Source organism: Dicentrarchus labrax, unplaced genomic scaffold, assembly GCF_905237075.1.
Source record: "Dicentrarchus labrax unplaced genomic scaffold, dlabrax2021, whole genome shotgun sequence".
Taxonomy (NCBI): Eukaryota; Metazoa; Chordata; class Actinopteri; family Moronidae; genus Dicentrarchus; species Dicentrarchus labrax.
In genome coordinates this window covers 22658647-22684883 of record NW_026136707.1, presented here as the reverse complement: position 1 = coordinate 22684883, position 26237 = coordinate 22658647, and the positions used below count along the sequence as shown (strand labels likewise).

General features: G+C 39.8%; 1 protein-coding gene across 2 annotated transcripts; it reads left to right on the top strand.

Annotated features, from left to right (window-relative positions):
• The first annotated feature begins 13746 nt into the window (after positions 1-13746).
• Positions 13747-25702, top strand: dpys (dihydropyrimidinase). 2 transcript variants are annotated; one of them, XM_051407225.1, is made up of 10 exons: positions 13747-14195; positions 15469-15627; positions 15891-16070; positions 17902-18091; positions 18406-18562; positions 18910-19051; positions 19863-20005; positions 22986-23193; positions 23918-23999; positions 24079-25702. In XM_051407225.1, exons 1-9 carry the CDS (start codon positions 13944-13946, stop codon positions 23975-23977), a joined length of 1491 nt encoding a protein of 496 aa, XP_051263185.1. In that variant the 5' UTR covers positions 13747-13943; the 3' UTR covers positions 23978-23999; positions 24079-25702. The 2 variants fall into 2 exon arrangements, with proteins under 2 accessions (XP_051263185.1, XP_051263183.1); XM_051407223.1 differs by having other exon boundaries at positions 13748-14195; positions 23918-25702.
• The last annotated feature ends 535 nt before the right edge of the window (positions 25703-26237 follow it).

The window sequence follows — 26237 nt, the reverse complement described above, 5'->3', positions numbered from 1 at the left end:
TACTGTACATCTATCCGCTTGATGTGGAGCCAGCTGCCATGTTGCAAGAGGAAAACAAGCAATATACTGTCAAAAGATCTGAACCGAGATATAACGGAGACATTTTGATTTATAGTCTGATCAGCTCTCTTCTGCGTGAGCTGCATGATACACTCTCGCTCACTATCCTTTAATTATCCCATCCTTTTCCTCTCAGAGCCCACTCACACAACCTTTATTTCTCTTTTTTTTCATTGCTTCCACTTTTCTTCCTGTACCACACCCCCACTTCCTAAACCCAGCGGATGCTCCCATCAGGGGTCTGGTTGGAGCTGTATCATCATCCAACCATTGGGAAGAGCAGAAGGGAGGAAGGGGGGGCTAAGAAAGAAGAGAAAGCATCAACTAAGTAATCAAAAGGAATCAGTGAGCAACATAACATAAAACAAAAGTCTCCCATCCCTCCCAAGACTCTTTTTCTCCCTTGTTTCACAGTTTGGTTAGAAAGGGAGGGGAAGGGAAGGGGGAGATAAAATGTGCATCGGTGTGTTGAGTGGCACAATGTGTAGCGTTGTTGCTGATTTCCACAGCTTCTCTCAACACACTCCTGCTGAGTTAATAATTCTGACCTCTGCTTAATTAAAATAACAGACCATCCTCCACTGAGAAAAAAAAAAGAAGCAGTTTGAGAATTATTCTAACTAATCGCTAATTAAGATTTAGCAAAAACAACAAGAAACCTGTCAAGGAAGATGTATCTATTTTTAGAGTATGTTCCAAGGAAGGAGTAGATGTGTGTGGACACTCAGTTATAACCAAAGAGGAGTTACAGTTCCTGTGGAGGGAGCAATCTTACTGCTGCTCTAGTAAACTATAGTCAAACCGGTGCACACGATGTTATAGTTCAATTAACATAACTGGTGCAGAAAAAAATCCCTTAAAACGACTAACCCAACAAGAAAATAATCACATTTACAAGTGCTTATTTAGGATCTGAGAGTAATGCACCCCTTTATGAGGAAAGACTCACAGTATTGCTTCATTAATTGCTCATTTTGTACTGTTGCACTTTTGACCAAGTAAGGTGAACGGGGCCAGAAACACAGTCACAACAAAATGATTGTGCTGTAATAACTGCGTCTTCTCTCTAGTCTTGAATCTTGGCCCCTGCTGCCGTGAGGGCTGTAATTCTGCAGCAAGGAGTGTTAAGAGGATATCATTATCATGTGTTTTCCGAGTAAGCTGCAGATTTGGTTAAATATAGTAGCGTTTTTTGTTTCCTCTCCTTTTCAGTTTTGCATTAAAGCTGGGTCAAGCCGACCCCTCCCATGGCAATTCTTTTCAAACGGAGCTGCCAAAGCGCCTCCTCTGCCACAAATGTAGCCAATATCGATGCCATGCTCGAAAAACTGATTGAAAAGAGACTTACATGTTTCAAAGCATGCTGGGAGCTGGGGGCCAGGCGAAAGCCCAAAGTATTAAAGCTGAGATAGTCACCAGTATGCTATAAAAAGGCAACATATGCCCACAAGTCCGACAGTGCACCAATCAGTGCATGTTGTGATTCTGAAGATTTTTTTTAATGTGAAAATATATGTTTTTGCGATTCTTCGTTGTACTTATATTTTGCTAAAATATTGGTCTTATTTGGGGGAATTAAGGGCAAAAATATTTCCATATCCTTCATATTTTTAACATTTTGAAATGCGGAAATAACACTGAAAACAATAAAAAGTAGCTTCAGGTCAGTTGCACTGAAACTCAAAAAGGAATATTATTTTTTTCTTTTGAATGAGACTTTCGCATTTTACTAATGATTACCCCATGTCATCTCATGCTTTTCCTCTAAAATCTCACAGGTAATTAGGTCACAGCACTGAAAACATTGGTCAGATGAATACTTCATATTTATTTCAAATAAAACAGATTTTGAAGGCCACAGCAGAGCTGGTGGCAGAGTAAGAGATGTGACACTGCTGACTAAGTTAATTAATGAAAGTATGATTTTATGAATCCCATTTTATTTTCTGATATTCAAAGATCTCTTCTGAAAGTATCAACAGCAGATTTGTGAAAAGAGACTTTTAATTAGTCGGAGCGAATTAGTCAGAAGTGTCTTGATTTTTTCAGCTGATATCTGTAGTTTATCAGAAGATGATAAAAAAGAAAAAAAACCTATTCATCCAAATCCCCAAAGAGTCCCATTGTTATCTCAATATACTGTTCGTCTCTAAATCTGAGAGCATAATAGAAATTCTGTGGTGAAGTGTGGAGCTGCGCACTACGTTTGCATATTTATTCAGCTGTCATATCTATCTGAGCAGATCATCAGAGGAGATAAACTAAAGAGATGAGGGAATAATGGCTCTTGCTGAGAGGCTGCCGAATGATACAAGCATATTCCTGAAAAACACCAGGAACTGGGTAAACAAAAATGTACTCTACAAAGCCATGCAATTCAAAATGAGCTGCGGTTAATGATGGTGATGATGGTGGTGATGGTAATGATGATGAAGATGCTGTGAATAAAATTTGAATGATGGAAAGTTTTGAGGATGCAAACAACGCAATGTTGCAAACTTTTCTCTGTTACAGAAATAAGAGAAAACATGGAAATTTTTGGGGCAGAATTCCTAAACATGACATTGAGAGCATATATTATTTACCCAATTATTGTAGTCCTTTATGTCCAACAGAGATACACACACTGACCTGCCTGCATGAAGTTAACGTTGTTAGAATTTATCCTCACACAGTCGCAATAAGAACAGGAAAAAGGTGCTTTAAACACTGGGCAACCTTTTGTGGAAAACGTTCCTGAAAAGAACACAGCCCCTGACATTTAGTGAAAGAAGCCTCTAAGGTCACGCTGTTGATGCCTCTTGTGAAAAACCAAATTAAACATTATCAGGGGAGCAAGAAGACACACAGGAAACGCTCCCTTTGATTCACACTAGATACATGCAAATTTCACTTTTCAAACAGGATGTACTGTATGTTGCACTTGTTGGAAACAGTGACCTTTTATTTCATCGCTGCAACACTTAATGGACGTTCATCTACAAGTGAGGGTATCACAGGGACCCTGGTGTCATCTATCCCTCAATGCATATGCACGCCCACCCCAATGAGGACAGTATAGGACAGTTAATTGAACAATATCCAGGAAGTGACAAGAGGACAGCGAGGAGAAACTCTGCTCAATGGTGCCATCTAGTGCTTCTTGAGGGCGACCCGGGACGAGCTCTCTAGTACAGTAAGAGCTCTCCCCTCCTGCTGCTGAGGAAGTTTGGATAACAATTATCTGTTGTATTTGCATTAATGTGATTGCTTTGTCTGCAGACTCATCTGACTGCAATTATAAAGAGTAGCATTAAAACACTAATTAATTAACTCAATTGTGGGTAGATTGATTAATTCTAAACAAACATGAGATCGCAGCAAGCAAATGAGCTCTGGAGTGCCGATGCATCTGGGAGTGCTGCTGCAGAAGACATTTTGATTATCTGCAGACACATGTAGTTGCAAATCTTTTAATTAACACAAATAGATAGTGGGAGTGAGTCGGTTGTGCAACTATCCTGCTTGTTACTTGTAATCATAATTTGGTCAGTTTTTAAAAGAATGAGGGTGTGAATGTGGACTGTGGGTTTGAGACAGTGATCGAGAGGCAGCACAATTATTCCAAAGTTCTGCTGAACATGTGTGTGTGTGTGTGTGTGTGTGTGTGTGTGGGTGGGTGGGTGTGTGCATATACATGTGAAGGGGTGTGTGCATGTACAGTGTGTGTGTGCATGTGTGCAACAAAATGGGTCTTGTCATCGGAAGTCATCACACAAAAAGAGATAATCAAATTATGATCAAAACAAAACAGATGGTCACATAAATCATCCATTCACATTTTGGACTGGTGCCTCTGTTGCAGAACAATGAATCACTGCCTACCAATGCTAGAATCAAAACATAAGGGCTGTTATGAATACGAAAAGCTCTTCTTGTTGTTATTACATCCGGATACATCAGAACATGGACACACTCAGCATCATCTCAGACATTTTGTCCAACAATTTTTTTGTGAAAGATGTACGAAAACCTGAAACTGACCTATAATAAAATACAACTTGAATAGTAGAACAAGATGTTGACTGCCAGATGTGATGAAATAGGTTTCCATTTTGATTCTTATGGCAGTTTTTTGTGTTTTAGTTCAAAATCATTTCTTGTCCATCAGATTTCTCCCAGATTTAAGATTTTGATGAAAAAGATTTCATTTCTCAGCATAAACGCATGCATGCACCTTCTTTATCCATAAAAAATCCTGAACTCCTGAACTAGATTTAAAAAGGAGCAGTCAGTCAAAGCACCCTTTCTCAGTGTGCTGTCAGCATCTGCACATGCAGAAAAGCCTAATCAGAGAGATACCAGTAAAGTGCATGTAATACTTTAGAGATTTAATGCAGTTTTTAATTGGATAGAGGCCCATTATTTTTCAATACAGAAGGGGCACTGAGGCACATAAAGCTCTTGAATATTTTTGCAAATCGTGTTCAACAGCATAATGATTAACCATGGCACTAAATTTGCCTCACAAAATGAAAAGCAAACTTCATGCAAGGCGTAATTTAATTGTTTCCCTTCACATTTTCTGCCTCCCATTGTTGGAAGCTTAACATTTTTAGAGTCTGCTTAACAGCTGCCTTGTGATGCTTGAGCTGCAACAATGTGACTGACAAATGTTTTGAAGTAGCTGCAGACTTCCCAGTGTCTTCGTAGGCCAAGTGTCAGGAAATCTTACATCACTTTATGCCACATTTGAAGCCCTATTACATGGATATTTATTTTTCTAATTTAAGGCTGCAAATTACCACTAAATACATCATTCAGCTGAGGCCATACATGACACTTTATACTGCAGTGTGTCTACTTTTTCAGATTTTTGGTTGCGTAACACATAATCTATTCACTCTCTAAACTATTGACAGCATTACCTAAATATCTGAGATGTATTTTAAATAACAAATATATTCAAAACATGTCCTAATGCCATTTTTGCAATTCATTTTTGTTTTAAAAACATATATCACCATATTAGATTATGCAAAAATCATATGATAAGCATTATTTTTCAATACTACATACATACATATCATTGTGTTGAGCATTTTCTTTTTGTACAATAAAATATTTTAGCAGTCAGAACTGCAGGTCACATTTCCATTTCAACCTGAGGAGAACACTGCCATCTGGGCTACAATTAGTGGTAATGCAATCCTGAACCATTCGTTTGTGTGCATGAATATTCAGACTCACGACCAGAATCAGGTCACTGGCTCACACATAATGTACTTACATGCACTGCTAAAAAAACATCAAGTATTAAAGACAATTGGTAAATATAGCTATATAGAATAGAATATAGAAAAAAATGAGCTAAAATAAATTGTTCAAATACACAAGAAGCTGTAGAAATAGAAATGAACAATACATATCTGTACAAACAATAATGCAGTGGCTGTATACAGGTCTGGTCTGATTGCAGTACTGTATGCACAAGGGCTGCAAGAGTGACAAAGAACATCTGAAAATAACTGCATAAATCTGGATTGATATAATGAATTAAATGTAGAGGTGGCTGCATGTACAGCTATCGCACACAGAAACATACTGTATATGTATATATATATCTATATATCTATATATATAGTCTGTATTGTACATAAAAGTAGTATTCAATTTATACAATAAATATAATATAATCATATTTTGTGACATGTGTACAGTATAGATATACATATCTGTAAAAGGAACGACTGCATAGTAATCACTGGTTATTGTTTGGAAACTGTAGTAACAGATTCACATGAATTAGTGAATTACTCATCAGTGTGTCATCACACACACAATAACTATTCTTGTGTCTGCCTGTTTTTTAGTGTAGTCCCTTGTATCACATCCCACAGAAGTTTCCTGATCAAGAGGGTCAAAACGAGACTGTGACTGGTGTGTGTAGGAACACAGATTGAACAGCTCTGGTGGCAGGTTGAGCATCCTCTGCTGGCACAGGAAGTGTCTGTTCTGCTGGGATTTTTGTTTTGATCGTCTCCCGTTTCAAGTGCTGAAACACTGTGGATCCTAGAAACCTTAGTTTAAAGTTAGTGTGGATGATGAGGAAGGGCAGGACCATCTCCTAAAGTCCACTGTTATCTCCACAATTTTGAGCATGTTCCAGGTTGTTGTGATTGGAGCAGTTGGATATTCATTTGTTGCTATCTTGGTTGAGGCCAGTAAGCACTGCATGAGGAGGAGGAGTTTAACAGATGGGGCCCCAGAGGAGTAGTAGTTGGTGTGCAGGGAGAGGAGCAGCACTGCCAGAGTGCTGAATGTAGGTTTTCCCAGCTTCACCTGCTTCTTCCTGGCTGTCACGAAGTTGGTGATCAGTTAACAGGTGGAGGCTAGCGGGCTAATCTGAGTGAGCGTAGCATGGATGTTGGGGTTAGGATTGATTGTGTAGCGAGTTGGATCAAGTAAAGGGACTGTGCATAGGTTAATAAAACAGCAATGCAGGTCATCCATTTTTTCAAGTAGCTCCACTTACCCACTTTGATTTCCTTTCATAGTGTGCCTCTTACCTCCTGCTCGTACACACATGTATTCTGTGCATTTTTTTCTGTAATCCAGTTATATAAAAGGAAAATACAGAGTAAAAATAGAACGCCTCTTTGTTTGACAAAAATACAAGACAAGCAAGTCTGACAAGATTAGATTGAAATGAAATCTAATTAGATCAGGGATGAAAACGGAGAAACAAGGAATTATTTAATTTCCTAGAAAGCCCACCTCTGGTTTACCAAAAGAAAATAATCAAAACAGCCACAGAAGCCACAGAGAGACATATTTATAATCCAGCTTTTTTCCCTTCTCGGATCTCTAACACACATTTCCTGTCGTTGCAGTATGATGTGTGAAGTTTAGCACAAATGCAGTAAACAAGCCTCTTTCTGCCTGAGCAGAGAGCGCTGATAATCTGCCTGAGCATTATCTTATGTCACCTTTTTGTGCATGCTATGCCCTTCTAATGCCAGAGTTTTACCATGTCAACTCTCAGAGCCGTGCTCACTGAATTTGAATGCAGTCGAAAGGAAACTGACATCTGTGTTGGTTTGTAGTGCCGGTAGAGGAAATAAAATGATAACAACAGCCTTGCTCTAAATCCAGCGGAATGGCAACTTTCCTCATTCAGCAACACAGGGACTTTTGAGGAGATGCCATTGCTGCCTCATTGGTTTTTCACTCCCTCTGATTACTCCTCTCATCTTATGTAAATCCTCTTAAGTCACATGTTATTGTTTATTGCAACTGTGAAGGTTAGGTGTTCCTAAGCCCTGTGCGTGCGCTTATCTCACCAGCGCATGCATCTTTGTCTCTCCAATGTGTCTTGTTTTCGTAATACACTAATGGATGAGAAAAGTTGTCTGGACTGATGCGGTACAGACAACCAATCCACTGCAGTAAAATGCTAATCTCTCCCAGTGGCTAACAACTCTTCATGAAAGAGAGGCAGTTGCATGCTCCAGGGATATCACAGCATTATCAGAAGCCTGCTGTATTTGGGCTTTTTTAAACAGTAAATATAAACAATTCTTAAACACACATTCACTTTTTAGACCAGTCAGCGTCCCTGCCTCTGTAGAGTGCAGTCAGGAGCTGGCGATTGTGGTCACAGTTTTTATGAATGATGATCGGTCCAAAATTCCATAAAATATGTGAGAATTTGTACAGCACCACAGCAACATGGAGCCTTTTTAATGGAACACATTATTACTTTTGTTAGTTTTACTTGTATTTTTCCAGTTATGACAAGTCAAAATGTCTGCTGGAAAAAGGTCTAAAGAGTGATGGAGGACTCTAACATGTGTTAGCCATAGGAAATAAATCCCTGGTTTCCATTGTTTCCCTGGTCTTTGTACTGTGAAAGGCAGAACACTCCTAAAGTAGGCGACAACTGACTGTCTTTGTGGTCTTTTTTTACGTTCAGGTTTCACTGGGCATGGCATACAATGACTTTAAGACAGCAGGTATAGTGAAGACTTCCACTGGAGGACAATTTAAGAGACTATAACCATGGTCTCAACTTTCACTGTTATGCAGACGACATCCAGCTTTACATCTCCACCAAATCCATCACCTCCGCCACTCACTCCACTCTCTCCAACTACCTCACTGACATTAAATCCTGGATGCACACCAACTTCCTCAAACTTAACTGCGACAAAACAGACATGATCATCATCGGCCCCAAATCCATCACTTAAACCATTCACAGTCGACACCTCCACCCTGTCTCCATCCCCTCACAGTCGCAACCTCTGAGTCATCTTTGACAATAACCTGTCCTTTGAACACCACATAAACCAAAGCACCAAAACTGCCTTTTTTCACCTTAAAAACATAGCCCGACTCCACCCATCACTCTTTCTCTGCTGCAAAAAACCCTCATCCACGCCTTCATCACCTTCAGAATCGATTACTGCAACAGCATCCTCTACGGCACACCATCCAAAACCTTAAATAAACTCCAGTACATCCAGAACTCTGCTGCTCGTCTGCTCACCCACACCGGTGACCACATTACCCGTCTTCCAGAACCTCCATTGGCTCCCGGTCCCACAACGTATTCAGTTCAAAATTCTCCTCCTCATACACAAACCTACCTCACTGACCTGCTCCATCACCACAATCCATCCCGTAGCCTCCGCTCATCTGATGCAAACCTCCTGACTCCACCACCTTTTTAAAACTGCTTTTTAGCTTAGTCTGATGTGTTTTTAGTGTTTTACTATTTGATGTTGTTTTACTGCTTTTATGTTTTGTACGCTTATAAATAAAATCTATTATTATTATTATTATTATTATTATTATTATTATTATAAATATAACATGCATATGCTTTATGCATGCACATGTCATAGTCATATACTCACAACATGGCCCATCATGTTGTGAACTTTAAACCCCCAATCCAGAAGGTAGACCTAAAAGGCCCTAAAAACAGTTTGCCAACCGCAAACAACAAAGAAGAGGGAGATTTTTAAAGATGCAGTGTGAAACATTAATGAGGCTCTATTGGCAGAAATGGAATATAATATTCGTAGGTATGTTTTCATTAGTGTATAATCACCTGATAATAATAATAACTGTTGTTTTCATTACCTTAGAATTATCTGTTTTTATCTACAGAGGGTCCCCTTCTGCGAGTCCGCCATGTTGAACCGCCGTGTTTCTCCTGTAGCCCAGAACGGACAAACCAGACATGGGCTCTGGTTAGGGCCTTTTCTGTTTTTTTGCGAGCTTCACAGCCACTGTAGTTTCTCCTACATGCTTGGAGGGCGAGCAGATATTTAGTTGGTTGCAGGTTGCAAATCCCTCGCTTCACAATCCCTCTCCAAGCAGGAAGGAGAAACTATGGTGGTTACGAAAAAAACAAACTGCTCTTTTGTCCACTTAAGCCTCCTTCAGTACAAATCAGGTACAGTAACATGACTTGAGGTCAGTTTTGACACTTTGGGCTTTGGAATGTTGATATTCGTTTGTTTTTGAATGTTGATGATACCAGTAGTGTTTCTGTGTTGCAACTTCTATAAGCTAATGTATTAAAAATGTTCATACAGTATACACTCAGTTGCCAGTTTATTAGGTACACATGGCTAAAACTAATGCAGTTTAATACAGCAGTCCTGCAATAAATCCTACCTGTATGAAGTTTATAAACTGCATTAGTTTTAGTTAGGTGTGCCTAATAAACTGCAACTGAGTATAGTTCCTAGTAAAATTTTAGCCTCTATTAATTTTAGACACCAATATTCTTTAATTATTTTAGGCATCTTAGCCCGCAGCTCTTTAAAGGAGTATTTCAGTAAAATTGCAAAAATTGCAAAAACATTTTGTGGGTGTGTACATTATACAGCAAGTCAGCTACTGTCTCTTCATTTCAACTTCTACAAACCAGCTCAAGTGGCTGATAACATTGTATTTAAAGTTCCAAACAGAGCCAAATATGAATGCATAATGGCCCTAAAGCCTGACAGTTTCTTTGATCTCTCAAAGACAACAGTTTGGTATTGTGTGTAAAGAAACAGAAGATAGTTGTAAGGAGAGACCTTCCAAATATACAGTAACACTAGTCCTTCTAGTGTGTATGGACACCCTTATATTTAAAAACATTAATTAAATCATTAAATCAGTGACTGGAGGTGGTTCAGGCATCCACCCAATTGTTGGACTGTTTCTCTATGCTCTGTGTAAACAAGTTTACAACCCTGGTACTTTGGCCGTCTTGGCCGTCTATGGTGCTGTTTTCTCATTAATGTGTTTAATTATACACCACCAACTTAGTGACACACAGGAAACCTAGTTTGGAGTTGCTTCTCTATTAAGGCTGTTTAAGGGACAAGGGGCGAACAAACAATATGTATTAATAGTGGGTATTTCTGGGTAATATTGGACTTAGAATTATTTCTGAAAAAAGAAATTAGGCGCAGAGAGACGAGCTGGTGGAGCAGAAACCACAGCAGAGTCTGGTTCTCAGGTGGGCTCCTCACAGTTATCCTCGCCATCCAGCAGCATTCCAACTGAAGCAGGAGGAGTCAGAGGTGGAGGAGGAGGAGGAGGAGGAGGAGGAGGACGTGACGCCACAGCCGAGTCTTTGTCCAGGCTTGGTGCTGCCAGTTTGTCTGCTTCATCCAGACTACTGTTCAAGCCATTGTGGATGGCACTGTGGACGAGGTCCTGCACTGGTAGACAGGGGAGCTGGTGGAGGAGTAGTGACGGCAGAGACTCTGGTTCTGTCCACTGCACCATTATCAACCACAGTAAAGACTGGTTATGGACTGAGTGCAGGCTGTTCCTCTGTTTCCTGCAGGCCGATATTGGCAGGAGGTTCAGCACTAGTAGTCAGGTCATCCTGCACTGCAGTGATGACAGGAAGCTAATCGGAGGGGGTCTGAGCAGCTTTTGTAACTCACTGCACTCTCAGAGCTGTGCGATCTAAACAACATACAAGAAATCACATGTCTTTAGGTTCAAGTACAAGTACACAGTTAATGAAACTTTACCTGCTGTTTTATTTTGGTGTAGACATGAAAACTATAGTGGGTCTTACCTGAGACTTATAGGAGCCGGTGTGCCAGCAGATCTTCAGAGCCTGCTCATATATGGGTGTGTCAAACAACACCTATGAAGGAAACAAGATAATGTTCATCATTAGTTTGTTATTCAGAGCTTTAACTCCATCTGAAAAATGTTTACAGTCTAACTCCAGTAAAAATACACTCTCACATACCCTGATGGGTCTGTAGATGCCTCTACTTCCTTCTGTAAACTCCATGGATATTTTCTTGCTGTAAAATAAAATACAGAAAAGGTTTGACAGTCAGAGCGACAACAAAATTCTCACAACGGTTTTTCAGTTCAATGTTAAAGTCGTGAGTACTCAAACAGTTGATCCTCCACACACAAATGAACAGACTGTGTTCAGGTTGAAGTGTGAACTCTACAGAGAGATTTTCACCATTGAGCTCCAGAATCAGGAGTCTAGAACCCTTGTCTGCATCATGTAGAGTTCTTGATTCCAGACACTCAACAAATCCCTAATGTGTGTATTATATTACATGACAATATTACACACACATACACTTGTTTACTTATGTTACTTTTGGGGTCCTTACATAGACTTATCTTCATTTCATTTCTTCAGACTTAACCATAACCATTCCTACTTGTCTAACACTAACCTTAACCAGTGACCCAAAGATCAGGACACACACACACACACACACACACACACACACACCAAGGATTCAGTATCTCCATGCAGTTGGGGAATTTGAAGTTTAGTCTGGTCTCCTATTGAGACTGATTCTGTTTCTTGTGCACAGGAGACAGATTGGTTAGTTATCAACAGTAGTAACTCTATCAGTAGCCAACCCAGTATCATGCCAAAGCCTGTGATACACCCTCCGGTCACTAGGGCATTGTGTGTCAGTGTCACGCTTTGTTTCTCACTAGCGTGTGGAGGACACGCTAACATTACCTTAACATGACATGAACGTGCAGTACCAGCAGATGGCAGTCATTTACTCATTGCCAACAACTAACGTTACTCTGGAGCAGAGGAAGAAATCAGTCACGCCATTTTTTCCGATCCCGACCCATCAGGTACGTCGATGATATGTTGCTGATTTTCATTTTTGTTTTTGATAACTTTTTGTTGGAGATGTTCTAGGCCGCCTTTGTGTCTTATCATGTTAATTGGATTTGATGAGAGTCGGTAGAGATCTGAAGGTTATTAACTTGAGATTAAACTGGAGGACTCGGTTAGCAAACGCTAGCTATTTTAGCAATTAGCTTTACAACTAATGTCATATGAAAGTATTTTTCAGCTTTGAATTAGTAAGGCCAAGTATTGGTTAATGTTAATTATGGCCCCACCACACATTATGGAGGTCCGTTTTTTTCCTTCTCTTTTTTTTTTCCGAGGTCCTTTTAAACAGTGCTAATGATGTTTCATCCAGCACACGGCTACATCACCGACTCTAACGTTAGTTAACGGGGCAAAAGTAAATGGTTAAAACGATACACGGTTATAAAGGTAAGAAGTTCGTCTTTACTTTAACACCTTAAAATCAACCGAAACCATTACATGATCATTTAACGTAGTAACGTTAGTTAAAGGGAATTTCTATACAATGTTAGCATGAAAATCGTTCGGGTCCCACCGCCGGTACGTTAGTGTGCACTAGCATTAGAGGACTTCTTGACAAATGGCTAACCTTAAATAATAAATGGTAGGAGGTTAAGACACTAATTATTCAGTATGCGTCATAGGTTGCTATAGCGACGGGAGGCAGCCTCTCTGTGTCCAGTGTGTTAATGTCCACCCCTTTCGGTGCTGGTGGCTCTCCAGTCTCCACCGAACAGGGTGGCTTTTGCACTGTATGTCCATTTCCTTTCTATTTGTCTATGGTGCCAATCAAGGCCAAAAAGGTAGTAGCAGACAGAGCCTTTTGAGGGGCAGGGGCAAAAAAAAAAAATCTAAAAAAGGCAACAGTGCACAGAAAGTTGTGATTCATTTGTGGTGAAACAGCTTATATCAGCATTAGGAATAGCACCCTAGAGGGCACTTTACCACGTTTTGTCCACTGCAGGGGCACTCTGGAGGGCACTGCATCACATTTTCTCCTCTGGAAAGGCGCCATAGAGGACAATTTATCATGTTTTTTATTCATATTATAATTTGTATTGATTTTGACAGCTTTTGTACACGACAAGTTAAAATGTTACATTAAACATTCTATTGGTGACATCAATTAAATGAAAAAACAAACTGTCTATGAGGTAATGGAGAAATACGTACTAAAGAGAGTACAGCGCAAAGAGAAGGAAGCCACTTACAAACATTATCAGTCATCTTGATGCACATGGATCCATGTTTTTTGTCATATAATTGACCCATTCTTTCAGTTCTGGGATGGCACTTATTATAGGCTTGTGTTGGTTGCAATAAATAAATAATGCAGATGCAAATACAGGCAGTTTAAAAAAAACAAAAAACTTCTCATCTGGCTAGATTAAGTGATTCAGAAAATGTGTCGCAGCTGCCAAGGATCTGTAAATGATTGTTAGTGGGCGGGATGTTGAGTAATCCCATTGTAAGATAGTGAGCAGGGCGGTGTCTGACACATGATACTGTCTCCCTGCATTGCACGAGTAGAATTATCATGATTGCGTGGCCACGACCCTGCAGGCATGCATATCTCACATGAACTTTGGAGCTGACCTCCATGCGTTTGTTAAGTGTCTGAACACCCCTTACTGCACAGACAGAAGAGCATCTGCCGCTGTTCACTTTGCACAAACTCTGGCTCTTCTAAACACTTTCAACAGTCTCTGAGAGCCGCGCAGCAGGTATGGCAGAGCCCAGCGGGATCCTGATCAAAGGGGGTAAAGTTGTGAATGAAGACTGCTCCGTGGTCAGCGACGTTTACATTGAAAATGGGAAAATAGTTGAAGTTGGACAGAATCTTCAGATCCCAGGAGGGGTGCGAGTCATTGATGCCGCCGGTAAACTGGTGATCCCGGGCGGCATCGACACGCACACACACATGGAGCTGGCGTTCATGGGCACCAAGGCTGTGGACGACTTCCATATCGGCACCAAGGTGAAGATACTTCATTTACACTGTGTCAGATATAAGAGGATGAGTTCCACACACCTTCAAGTGCGACAAGTTACAGACACACAGAATAATAACAGAAGTTAGGTTACCTTACCTTCACACTAAAGCTGTATTGATATTCACTACCTTTTAATTCTGATTTTATTTTGTTAGAAAACACTTGCAAATACTATTAACTACTACTACTACCAGCAGCATCGTATTTATCTTATCTATCATTTGTGAATTTCATTCCACCACTGCCACAATAATGTCTTATCTTATCTTGACCTATAATAATACATACTAATTTATTCGCTGATCATATTTTGTATCAATCTGAATCTCCAAATTACCTAGCAATCAAAGTTATAAAATAATATAATATTTGCCTCTGAAGTATCAGAAAAATGGAAATATTTGAAACATAGTTCCTCAAAATTGTAGGATGAATGTGTGGCGTTTAAGTTTTAGCTTTAATGATGGTTAAAAGTATTTTAAAGGAGTTTGTGCAAAACACATTCCTTATATAATGTGCTGGGTCTCTGTTTGCGTTTTATTTTGAAGGCTGTTTTGGAGGCTTTTAAAGGAACTTGTCTGACTTAAATTACATTTCTGGCAAAGGGCACAGACATAATCTGGAGAATCTGGCAAAGAACCTAAAACAAAATATATCACTTTACTTCAGTTATCCTCATGTTTGATGTCCACACCCTGTACGTAACAGTTTAACAGGCAGCTATACAAGTGAGTCATACCAAATCAAACACCAATTAGCAGCTTGTGTCAGCTTTATTAGAAATGTGACAATCACATGTTTTATAATTGAGGTGTCGGGCGACATGAAGCAGCTTGCAGAGGAACAAAGAGGCCGGAGAGCTGCTGTCTGAATGCATCAGTCACAACACTGTGAAATGTTGTGATGTGGCAAGGGGAAACAAATGTGTCGCAGTCACAGCAAATTCTCACCAACACTGACCGAACAACACCTTAAACTACAGTGTCAGTAAGGCCATCATTCTGTCAGAAACCCAGCAGTGTAAGCTTCACGTGGCTATGCACGGCTACTCTGATAGACTGGGTGTTGTTCCTGTTATTGTGTCCATCATGATGAACTATATAATGTTTTAGTTTAAGATTGCCCGTGACTGCCTGACTGCTCTGCACTCAGTGATATAGGTTTGCTAAACATATCAGTTATTGTTTTGACATGGGTCTTGAGTAATAGGTAATAAATCTTTAACTTGCATCTGTTTGATAATTTGTGTTTCACCAGGCCGCTGTAGCAGGAGGGACCACGATGATCATGGACTTTGTCATCCCCCAAAAGGGAAAGTCTCTCCTGGAGGCCTACGACTGTTGGCGTAAGACAGCTGACCCCAAAGTTTGCTGTGACTACTCGCTGCACGTCGCCGTCACATGGTGGAGTGACAAGGTGAATTAGCAGATGATTGTGTATAAGTACAGAAAATAAAAACTTATCTTGGCAAAGTGTGAGATTACTATTGTGTTCGCCAATTCACAAATAAATTGGGGTCAGAAATGGCAGCAAACAGAAGTGTCTTGTTAAGAATAAAAATGTCAAATAGGATTTGCATTTGTTTTGTGTTAAAGGCACAATTTCTCATAGCCCCCCCACACCCCAAAGCTATTCAGAGCTACTATCCATGTGTGTTTCCAAACCTGTTTCTTCTCCAGGTCAAAGAAGAGATGCAGACACTGACCAAAGAGAAGGGAGTCAATTCCTTTAAGATGTTTATGGCCTATAAAGATGTGTTCATGCTGGAGGACTCTGAGCTATATGCTGCCTTCTCTCGGTGTAAGGAGATCGGAGCTATAGCTCAGGTGCATGCTGAGAACGGAGACCTGATTGCAGAGGTCAGTAAGATAAATATAGATATATGTTTATTAACTGGAAGAGCTGATGTGACGTTTTTCTCCATTTTTGTTATATTGTATGTGAGTACTCTTAAGATACTGATACTTTTTGCAGGGCAAACAATTCATTATATCAGGATTAACAAATACTACTTAAATTATTAGTTTCCATTTTTTCCATTCCAAGCTAAAGCCGTATGGTTTACTGTTTGGAAAATATTGAAAGTGTAGCTAATAGAAAACAATAGTCATTCTTCCTAGCACGGATAGTGACACTAACAATGCTCAAATCTAAACAAACTCAGCCCTTATCGTTCCCCAGTTACAGAAGCATACATGCTGCAGTCCTTTATCAGAAAGGGCTTGGTTAGGGCAGGTCAGGTAAATAATCTCTGTGTAAACATACCATAGTCCAGAAACAAATACGGGTTAATGTTTAACCATGATGAAAGCTAAGTGTTTCTCCATGCAAGATCCTGCCATAGAAGAATGGACACTGTGGCAGTAATAGTAATAGAAATAGGTTCAGTAACAGCAATGCAGAAATTGCGCTTTAAAATTTGAGAATTTCTGCAAACTCTGGATAAAGGGATATGTTGATTTTTTTCCCTGGAAAAATGCAGGTGGTTTAAGGTTCACTGACACCATCTATAGTAGCAATGAGAGCAAATGTTTAGGAAAACAATGTGATGATATGTACGAAAAGCAGCTTTTGTTCTGTCCAGTGTCTAATGCAGCAAACTTTTAACCAGAAGAATTTTGGATGGTTACAAAGGTCTTTTTCACCACAGATAGATTACATCATATCCAGAAAAGCACCAGTAATAACACCTGTTCCACTTAAACGTAGTGATTCCACAACATCTGTATCGTGACTAATGGCTCACTGGCATAACTTGAAATGCCACAATGGACTGGAGTCATAATTAATATTTGTACACGTGTGTTTTGCTGCTTTGACGAGTCAAAATGGCCAATTATTTCTCAGAGATGTATTTGTATGCTTTCCAATTCATCTTTTTTTAAATGCCATGACAACAATTCACCACTAGGAAGCAGCAAATGCTAAAAAAGGGAAACGTGGGTCTCTAGTGGTGGGGAACACATGCTTAATGCTATCACTGGGAAATGTGTTAACGGTGTAGTGAGGATGAATTTGTATAGTTAACCCGAATGTTCTGTTTGGGGTCTTTGGGGCCCACTGCTCAAAACAATTTGCTATCAGATTGATTTTCCTAATTTTATGAGAATTGCTTCTAAACATGACATATTTCACAAGTCTGCTACAGAGAATGATGCATTACTTCTGTTATTACAATTGATTATTTGATATTTTCTCTATCTGTGATTGGTGTTGACTTTTTTTGCAGTAACATTAAAGTTTCCCTTATTTGTTGTAATATAAATGCTCTATTATCAACTCAGTTTTTTGTCATTTTCATCAAATGTGCAAACCCAGTTTTTGGAAAAGGAAAGAGTCACTACTTTAATACGTTTCTACATATTGGAATGTTAAAAGGTCAAAAAAGATTTAAAGGGGGGAAAAAAGTTTGATTGTGCAATTATTGACATTTGTATACACATGGCGTTGGGTCTGTGGGACCCCAAACAATAAGGCGGTAGAGCCAATTTCAACAAAACGCAGTTAACATGTTTTAAAAGCATTACTTTGACTTGTTTGTGTCTTCCCATGTTTATTGTAATATTAGTTTAGGTAATAGCTGTATTAGTTATAGTCTGATCCCTCTCTGTTACAGATACTGTGCTGTTGTTATCCTTCCATCTCATTTAACCTTTGTGCTTCCTTGTTGTCCCTGCTGGGAATCGACAGGGGGCTAAGAAGATGCTGTCTTTGGGCATCACGGGGCCCGAGGGCCATGAGCTGTGTCGGCCGGAGGAGGTGGAGGCAGAGGCCACCCAGAGGGCCATCACCATCGCCCACGCCGTCAACTGCCCGCTGTATGTGGTCCATGTCATGAGCAAATCAGCCGCCAAGGTGGTGTCTAATGCGCGCAGAGACGGTGAGTGTGGGCTTGCTGCCACCTGCTGTTGAAGTAGGGCCAGGTTGAGAGCTGATGGCCCTACATGGTCTTTTGAAGACCAGAACCAGAATCAGTGCTCATATATGGTGTTTTCTTTTTCATGTTTAAAAAAGTGTCTCCACATGATTTTTCTTCTTGTCTTGGTGGAAAAACCTTTGAAAAGATTCTGAACCCAAGGCTGTTTCTGAAGTTTCAGCAGCAGGTGTCATCATGTGACCCCTGAAACAGTACAAAGAGAAATTTCTTAACAACTTTAATTTTTTTATTTATTTAGTGTTTTTCTCTCTCTACAGGGCGTGTGGTGTTCGGGGAGCCTATTGCAGCTGGATTGGGTACAGACGGTACTCATTACTGGCACAAAGAGTGGGCCCATGCTGCTGCTTTTGTCATGGGTCCTCCACTCAGACCTGACCCCAGCACCCCTGGGTACCTCATGGACCTACTGGCCAAGTAGGTGGAACTAAAAATGTAGCAACCAACCAGTAATGTCATCACAGATGAAAAAAATCTCATGAAAGTGCTAGTGAAGTGTCTATATTTGTAATTGAACATTTATGTTTTGGAGCAATTTGTTCTGATAAGACTGTTGAAGGGGGGCAGAGGAAAAGATGGTGAAGCTGACGTGGAAATGTAATAAAGGCTAGAATTTGCGCAAATGGACTAATTTGCATATTAAGTGAGCCTCAATGATGACTAAATAATTATGACTTTTAGTATTTGTTCTGTATTTTATTTGTCCATCCCAGAATGGACTATGTCATTCATCCGTAAATGTGTTTATCTGTCGAATGTGCTAGTGATGATCTCAGCGTGACAGGGACAGACAACTGCACCTTCTCTGTGTGCCAGAAGGCTCTTGGCAAAGACGACTTCACCAAGATCCCCAACGGAGTGAACGGAGTGGAGGACAGGATGTCTGTCATCTGGGAGAAAGGAGTGGTACGTCCCAATCACATGAATGCAATTCATCAGTCAACGCTGAGTCTGAAACAGCAGAAGTGTGAGCTGCTAGCAACAGATATTATGCAGCTTCCTGTCATTACCTGTGTAATTACACTTTTTGCAGTGGTGCTGCAGTGGGCTAAATAGAAAAAAATGCATAAAACAGGGCAAATGGCAACATAACCACAAATTAAATTGTGCCTTTAAAATTAAAAGTCCCTGTTTGCAAATATCTTGTGTCAGCTTGATACTCTGATGTATAGTGAGCTGATTACTCATCGTGTATGGAGGCCAAATTATTGGGGAATATGCATCATTTAGGCACAGTGTCACATAAAATGATAAGGCTCCTACGTGGGCCCCTTTTAATATCAAGTCACGAAGATTGGACATGGCTTGGCTCCCATCTACGCAACAACAGGAATTTATACCATGCAGTTTAATGTGGTAAAATGTGTGTAAAAATGTATCAACTCTAATTATTCTAAATACACACCTGTACTAATAGTACTTCATTGAAGTCTCTTTTTCTACAATACAAACAGAAAAGGTAATAAAGTGTGGGAGCTGCAGATTGCTGCAGAGAGCAGACGCTGCATTTTCCTCAACTCGGCTGCCCCAAGGCCACTGGAAAGATTTACCGCATGCAACAGTGCTTACACATCACACATTAGATGATATTTTGGCGTAAATTAGTTGCCTGCTTGACAGTTACGCTCTGACCTTTAGTCTGCTAATTCTGTATTTTGTTGTCATCCACTGTGGCCCCTTACTCAAATCGGCCCCTTTCTGCATTTCCCCCCCTCAGCACAGTGGCAAAATGGACGAAAATCGATTTGTAGCTGTCACCAGCAGCAACGCAGCGAAAATCTTCAACTTCTACCCGCAGAAAGGCCGCATTGCCAAGAACTCGGATGCTGATGTGGTTCTATGGGACCCCAAGATGACAAGGTGAGGGCCCGACTCCAGCCATTCAGCAGTATCGGGGAAAGCTTTTGAAACAGAGCAGGAAAAGAAAGCTCTCAGTTTTTAATGTGTACGACTCAAATGCACATTCCGAATGCTCTCTTATCTCTCAGTATTAAGCGAAACATTTCTACCAGTGCTATCAGCTGCCTCAACTGCAGATGGTGCTGCTGAAACATTGGGCAAACTTGAAAGCATGTCTTCAGGCTGTCAAGTATTTGGTTGAATAAGATAAGGTTTATAAAGTTTAGCAGTGAAACATGCAGGCTATAGATACAGGCAACTAAAAAGAGAAATGATGCATCTTTCATCTTGTGCCACCTCAACACACACACAGACACTAACCCACCACTTAAGCTGATTACGCACTATCCAGAAGTCAGGGTATGTCATTACTAATCTACAGCTGCAAATTAAAGCATAACACCATTTGCATATGAATCATATTCATCAGTCATTAAAAAAGACTGTTGGAATGATTCATTCTTTTCCATGTTTGGGTATTTTTTAGGGAAGGATTTTAACACACTTACATAAGCTTGATGCGCACAGCATCAGTGGGACGGTGCTGATGGGTCATGGTGAGGATCTTAAAGATGACGAATATTTTACGTGGGAGCTAAACCAATTTTCATAGTACAGAACACACAGCATTAAGGCTATTTTCAGTAACTGGCTCAGGGTATCATACGGCTGTGTATAAAAACAGATCATGTGAGTGTTTCTTTCCTTTTTCTTAAGATTCTAACAAAGTCCCAGATATGGAGGACAATATGCTGTTCTGTGGAGCACATGCACAGATGCAGGCACAGAGGACAGTTTGCATTCCAGTAGCTTGCGTACTGTAGCACACTCCGGCTTATATAACCCAGAATGGCACTGCACTGCTCTGTTAGCTGGAGAATCTGGGCTGAGCCCCTCAGGGAAGTCACTAACCGCTGATGTGAATTGGAGAAGAACACATTACACCCCAGTGTAATTTGCTGTAAATGAATTCCCTGGTAACATCAAGAAAGCTTGAGACCTGATACCTTCACGCCTCTGACCGCTGAGGAGTTTACATTGTTTTGATCTACTTGTCCTCGGACATCACCTGTGTGTTCTACTGTATCCTGTCTTTACCCTGTGTGCATGTTTGCGGATGTTATAATGCCTTTCAAGCATGAGAGCGCCTCATGTTTGATTGCTGCCGCCGTGAACTCATCTGTGAAACTGTGTAATTAATTGCCCTCAGCGTATGTGTCGCTTCATAACATCCGGGGACCAGGGGCCACAAACAGTTGCATAACCAGAAAAACTCAGTCAATTGCCTTGTGTCTCATAATTAGGCTACTTGAATAATGAGGACACATCTTGTTTTTGTCAGTGCATGCTAGGCATGGTGTCTGGCTTTACAAATCAACAGGAAATGTGCATGTGTGAATGGGGGGTAAAAGAGGGCTCGCAAAAAAAAAAAAAAATGAAAAAGACATTCAATGTGTTTCATGGAACCGGCTGAGTCAGACTTATTTCACTGTTTCCCGCTGATTTAGTCTTTTCACTCAGATATGGTGTATTGGTTAGACATCATCAATATGTACTGTGCAGAGCATTTGATTATTTTACTGTGAAGTGTTGTTATTGGATTTCTCTCTAATAGATTCTCTACATTTTCCAGAAAGCCCTTCAACCACCCCAATGGGAATGTGCTTGAAACTACATTAAGTTCTTACTACTACTACTACTATTACACTAGTACATGCCAGGGTACTGTACATAGGTTCTTTACCTAAAGCAGCTTTAATCAGTCAGCTCCACACAATGTTTTTGTGTCTTTCAGTGTTTTGGTTTTATGGCCCGTAATGTCACAGTTTCTTGCTCTTAGTGTCGTTTTTGGCCAGTGCAGACAGCTGTTTTCAGCAAACTGGCTTTAAACCCCCACTGTATTCTACCTGCCCAGACAGACAGATAAAGTAGCTAGCTAGTTAGATAACACAGTGCAGCATCTTGCAGCAGAATATTTAGATAGTGGAGCCAAACACATAAGCTAAAAGGAGACTAAATATTAGACTTAGATTCGTCAAGTGGACAGAAACTCAACTGACTCTAAAGGAATTCTAATGTTGCCCTGTATCTGCTAGTGATAAAAGTACACTGTACATGCTCTTATGCAGGCTAATGTCCCCTTGTGAGTGGTAGATTAATGAGCAGGATTTTATCGTTGTGGGTCAAGGTGGAGGGACCAACGTACTGTGTATATATATGGTGTGGTAGTTTGTTCTCTAACAATATGTCTTGCATGTACACTTTTATTTTGCGAGATAACTAGAAACTATTGCTGTAGTAGAATGAGTAGACGTATAGGTAGCATACAAAATACTCAAAGTACAAATGTAGTTGGGGGCAGATAGCAGTAGCATAGTACAGTACAGTACAAGAAAGAGTATTGAATTATGAGTTTTACATAAATCTTGAATAAAGCTTTTCCTGCCAGAGATACATTTACCTTGAGTGCTTTTAGATAAATCATTTAAAGTATTTTAATCATTTTAGCCAATACACTCTGTTGCAGCCATGCTAAATCTGTTTGGGTAAAGACTTGAAATTGGTGCCTGTCCTGAGTCTCTTATTCATTCGTATTCAGCATTTCATTCCAGCCTTTTTAGAGAGGAGAGCATCACATGAGCAAACATTGTAAATAATACATTATATTATATTGCGTGTTGCTGCAAAGTAAGTGAGCCGCTGTAACTCAGTGCTGTGTACGAGTACATCTTGGCCTGATTCAATCAGTTTCAGACTAGAATGGGGGCATTAAGGATTCACAATCGGTCTATGTTTTCTTTTTTCAGCTTGGTATTCAGAAAGCATGCAGTGATTACTTCACTTATCACAAAGGCTAGATGTGATAAAGAAGTTTCGTTCTGAAGTAGTTCTTAGTAGTAGCTTTTTGCAAACCTGTAGTTGTATTTTTGTGTCTCGGTAGGAAGATATCGGCCAAGACCCACCACCAGGCTGTGGACTACAACATCTTCGAGGGCATGGAGTGCCACGGTGTCCCCGTCATCACCATCTCTGGAGGCAAAGTGGTCTATGAGCAGGGGCGGTTAACGGTGTCACCAGGGCATGGCAAATTCATCCACAGAAAACCCTTCTCTGAATTTGTTTACAAAAGAATCAAGCAAAGGGATCAGGTCAGTCAAGCCCCACGAGGTTTCATTAAATAACACCTCAATTAGTGAAATGTTACAACTGCACTCTGGTCCCCCATGTGTTTCAGAAATCACTCCCTATTTGCTATTTTGTGCGTAAAATTCAACACATTTTATTTGAGTGTCAAACTCAAATGGGATTTTTTTTAAGCTAGTAAAACAATATGCAGTATTGATTGTGTGTGCAATATTTATTTATACTGTTAATAATCTATATAATTATTATAATCAAAAATCATATTTGTAATGTGAAATAAGTTGCTCGTAGTGACGAACCTACATTTCCCCTCAGCTCTACAGCTCTTATTTAGCATCTTTCAGCTTATTGTTTTGGTTGGTTCTGAAACGTCACTGTTTTAGTTAACTCTGATGGAGTCATTTTTAGCCAAAGGCAGGCAGCTGTTTTCAGTGAAATAACTGTACACTATAAACAGGTATGTCAGTGTTGTTCACAACTTATTTCTGTTGCCCCCCAAGTGACCAAAACAACAAGCTAAGCTTAGCCAACCGCTTGCTGGCTCTGGGTTCATATGAAGACCTGAAACTTTGTTGTTCATAAAGCATACATGAAACACCTAAAGACTGCCTTTGTGTTAATCAGGGCTGAAATTCTGATTTATGTTGAACTTAAAGCAACTAGATCCTGATGAGGTACTGTACAATGAGTTCACTTAAGCCTTCTTTTTGCTTTGTATTTGGCCTGCAGGTGGGGGAACCTACAGCTGTCATCAGAAAGCCCTATGAAGGCAAAGTCATTTCTGTATGAAGAACTGACCCAGAACATGAAAGGCACTTTGAATCTCCAGCTGTGTGTCTCCAGTACAATCCAGGAGCTACCATAACAACTGAATGCTGTCTCACTGATAAACCTGCTCGGAGTGGCTTCTACATGTGACTTGTTTTAACAATTTTTTGTTTGTCATGCATATATTATTCAGTAATTTAAATCACTGTGTGCAGTAAAAGCGGTGATTGATCTTTAGGTCAACTCTGATCAACACCAAGGTCAACGTACTGTTGGCAGATAATACCTTTGTTATATTTGTTCAACTGTGTGTGGTTTCCAGGTCAGCTCTGCTCAGTACACAGGTCAGTAGAACCCACTGTGCTGCTGGAAATTATATTTGCTCTAACATACATTATGCAATCAAGAAATTCGCTGTAAGGAAAGGAAATGTAAAAACAGCAAATGTAGAAAAAGAGATCTTTCATCATTTTTATACTGACTTTTATATTGACACACAACATATTACAAAATTATTTTTTAAAACTGGCTTTAGTTGGGAATGTGCCTTATTCCTGTCTTACTGGGCATTTTTTAAATGTTCCCATTTTCCTGAATGGTTGTTGCCATTGGTAACAGGACTGATGTTTTTCACCCAAAAGCACCCTTCCTTTAGATGAGATATTCCTTAAAATGCAGTGACACAAGTATTAAGATTTACTTTGTTGACCCAGATGGACTCGGTATTTGCATATTCAGCGGGATCACACATTATCATATGCACACCATCTATGCCCATGTATGGACTGCATTCATTCCTTCCCATGGTAAAAAGGTCTGTGGCTGTCACCGAGCATCATGTGGCAGCTTCCCATTGGGCTGGCATGCTGGCGTGGTATTATGCCACAGGGCTAGTTGAGACATAATGTGAGCTTATCAGGTTGCCACACGGGTCAGTGGCAGTGTGTGAGTCACAGGAGAAGGCCTACTCATCCTTGAGCTGTACCACTTCCTTCCTCTTTCCTCTGACAATGGAAGGGATGGTGTGGGATTTTACAATCGAGACCGTGTGAAAATGGTGAAGTATGTCTATTGAACAATTGTAGTTTTTGAATATCAAGGACGAATACATTTTTTAATGGAATAAAGTTTATGTAATAATTCATACTGAATCAACATAATTCCATTCATATTACTATGTCAACGTCAGTTATTTTAGCAAAGTTGAAAAAACTTAATTCAAACTGGAATGTCATTGCTTTGACCACATATGAGAGTGCAATATATTAAGTAATTTCTTCATTCAAATTCTACTCATTTAGACCAATTTCAATGTGCTGACTGATGAAATATCGCTCTTCTACACTCTGCAGGGAAGCATTATACATAGAGGTAAAATACAGAAGCCTGCCTCTGTAGTTTAGCTTATGAGAAGCTGTTTGGTGCTCTAAGACAAATACAGTCCATAATCCATAACTGCAAACCTAAACTTGAGGTATAATGTAAAATAAAACATACAAGTAGTTTATTTAAATGCCTCCAACAAGAACTTTTTTTTTATATACTGTGAATATTTGGTTAGTATTAGTTATCTCATGGATTACGCTCACTGTTTGGGTAGATTCATCATAGAATACTGTCATCTGCCTTGTTATATAATGAACATGATGTAATATAATGTGTGTAATAACTCTGACAAGAAAAAAGGACATTTCTAGTTGCTGAGTGTTCATTGAGGCTAAACTGAATTAAATTATAATTTCTTGATTCATTGGTTGGCTATTATCAGTTACTACTACAGACCATTTTCCATGGTTACCAGGAATCATTATGGTCAATTAGCAGACTGACCTGTTATGTAATATGATATAACTTAATAAACTACTAGAGCATTCTGATGAATAACAATGATATACTGCAGCTATACACAAGTAATTGGGCACAGTTTTTGAGTGGCACATGTATTGTTAAAAAATATCTCATGAAATGTAATATAGAAAATTTAAAAAAGCATTTATACATTATCACAGGGCAATTCAGTCACAAACACAAAACACATACACTAAAACAGTCACAAATATTAGTTCAAGTAGAAGTTTAAAATCCCTGTTCAGTTCATGCCAATTGTAAGGTGCAAAGTTGGTATGAGGAACTTTTAAATCTATCCTGGTCTGTGATCTAGTGTTATTATTGTTCAATTTGCAGACAGAATCCAGTGTAGATAACACAGTAAATAGTGTAATGGTTTCCTCTTTTGAAACTGGAAAAAAGCGCTGTATGCTGTTCTGTATCTGTTCAGTTT

Excerpts from the sequence above, each read along its gene's own strand:
- dpys (XM_051407225.1), top strand. The coding sequence starts at position 13,944 with ATGGCAGAGCCCAGCGGGATCCTGATCAAAGGGGGTAAAGTTGTGAAT. Across the intron at positions 18,563-18,909 it reads CTCATGGACCTACTGGCCAA|TGATGATCTCAGCGTGACAG; the intron begins GTAGGTGGAACT and ends CGAATGTGCTAG. Across the intron at positions 23,194-23,917 it reads GAATCAAGCAAAGGGATCAG|GTGGGGGAACCTACAGCTGT; the intron begins GTCAGTCAAGCC and ends TTTGGCCTGCAG.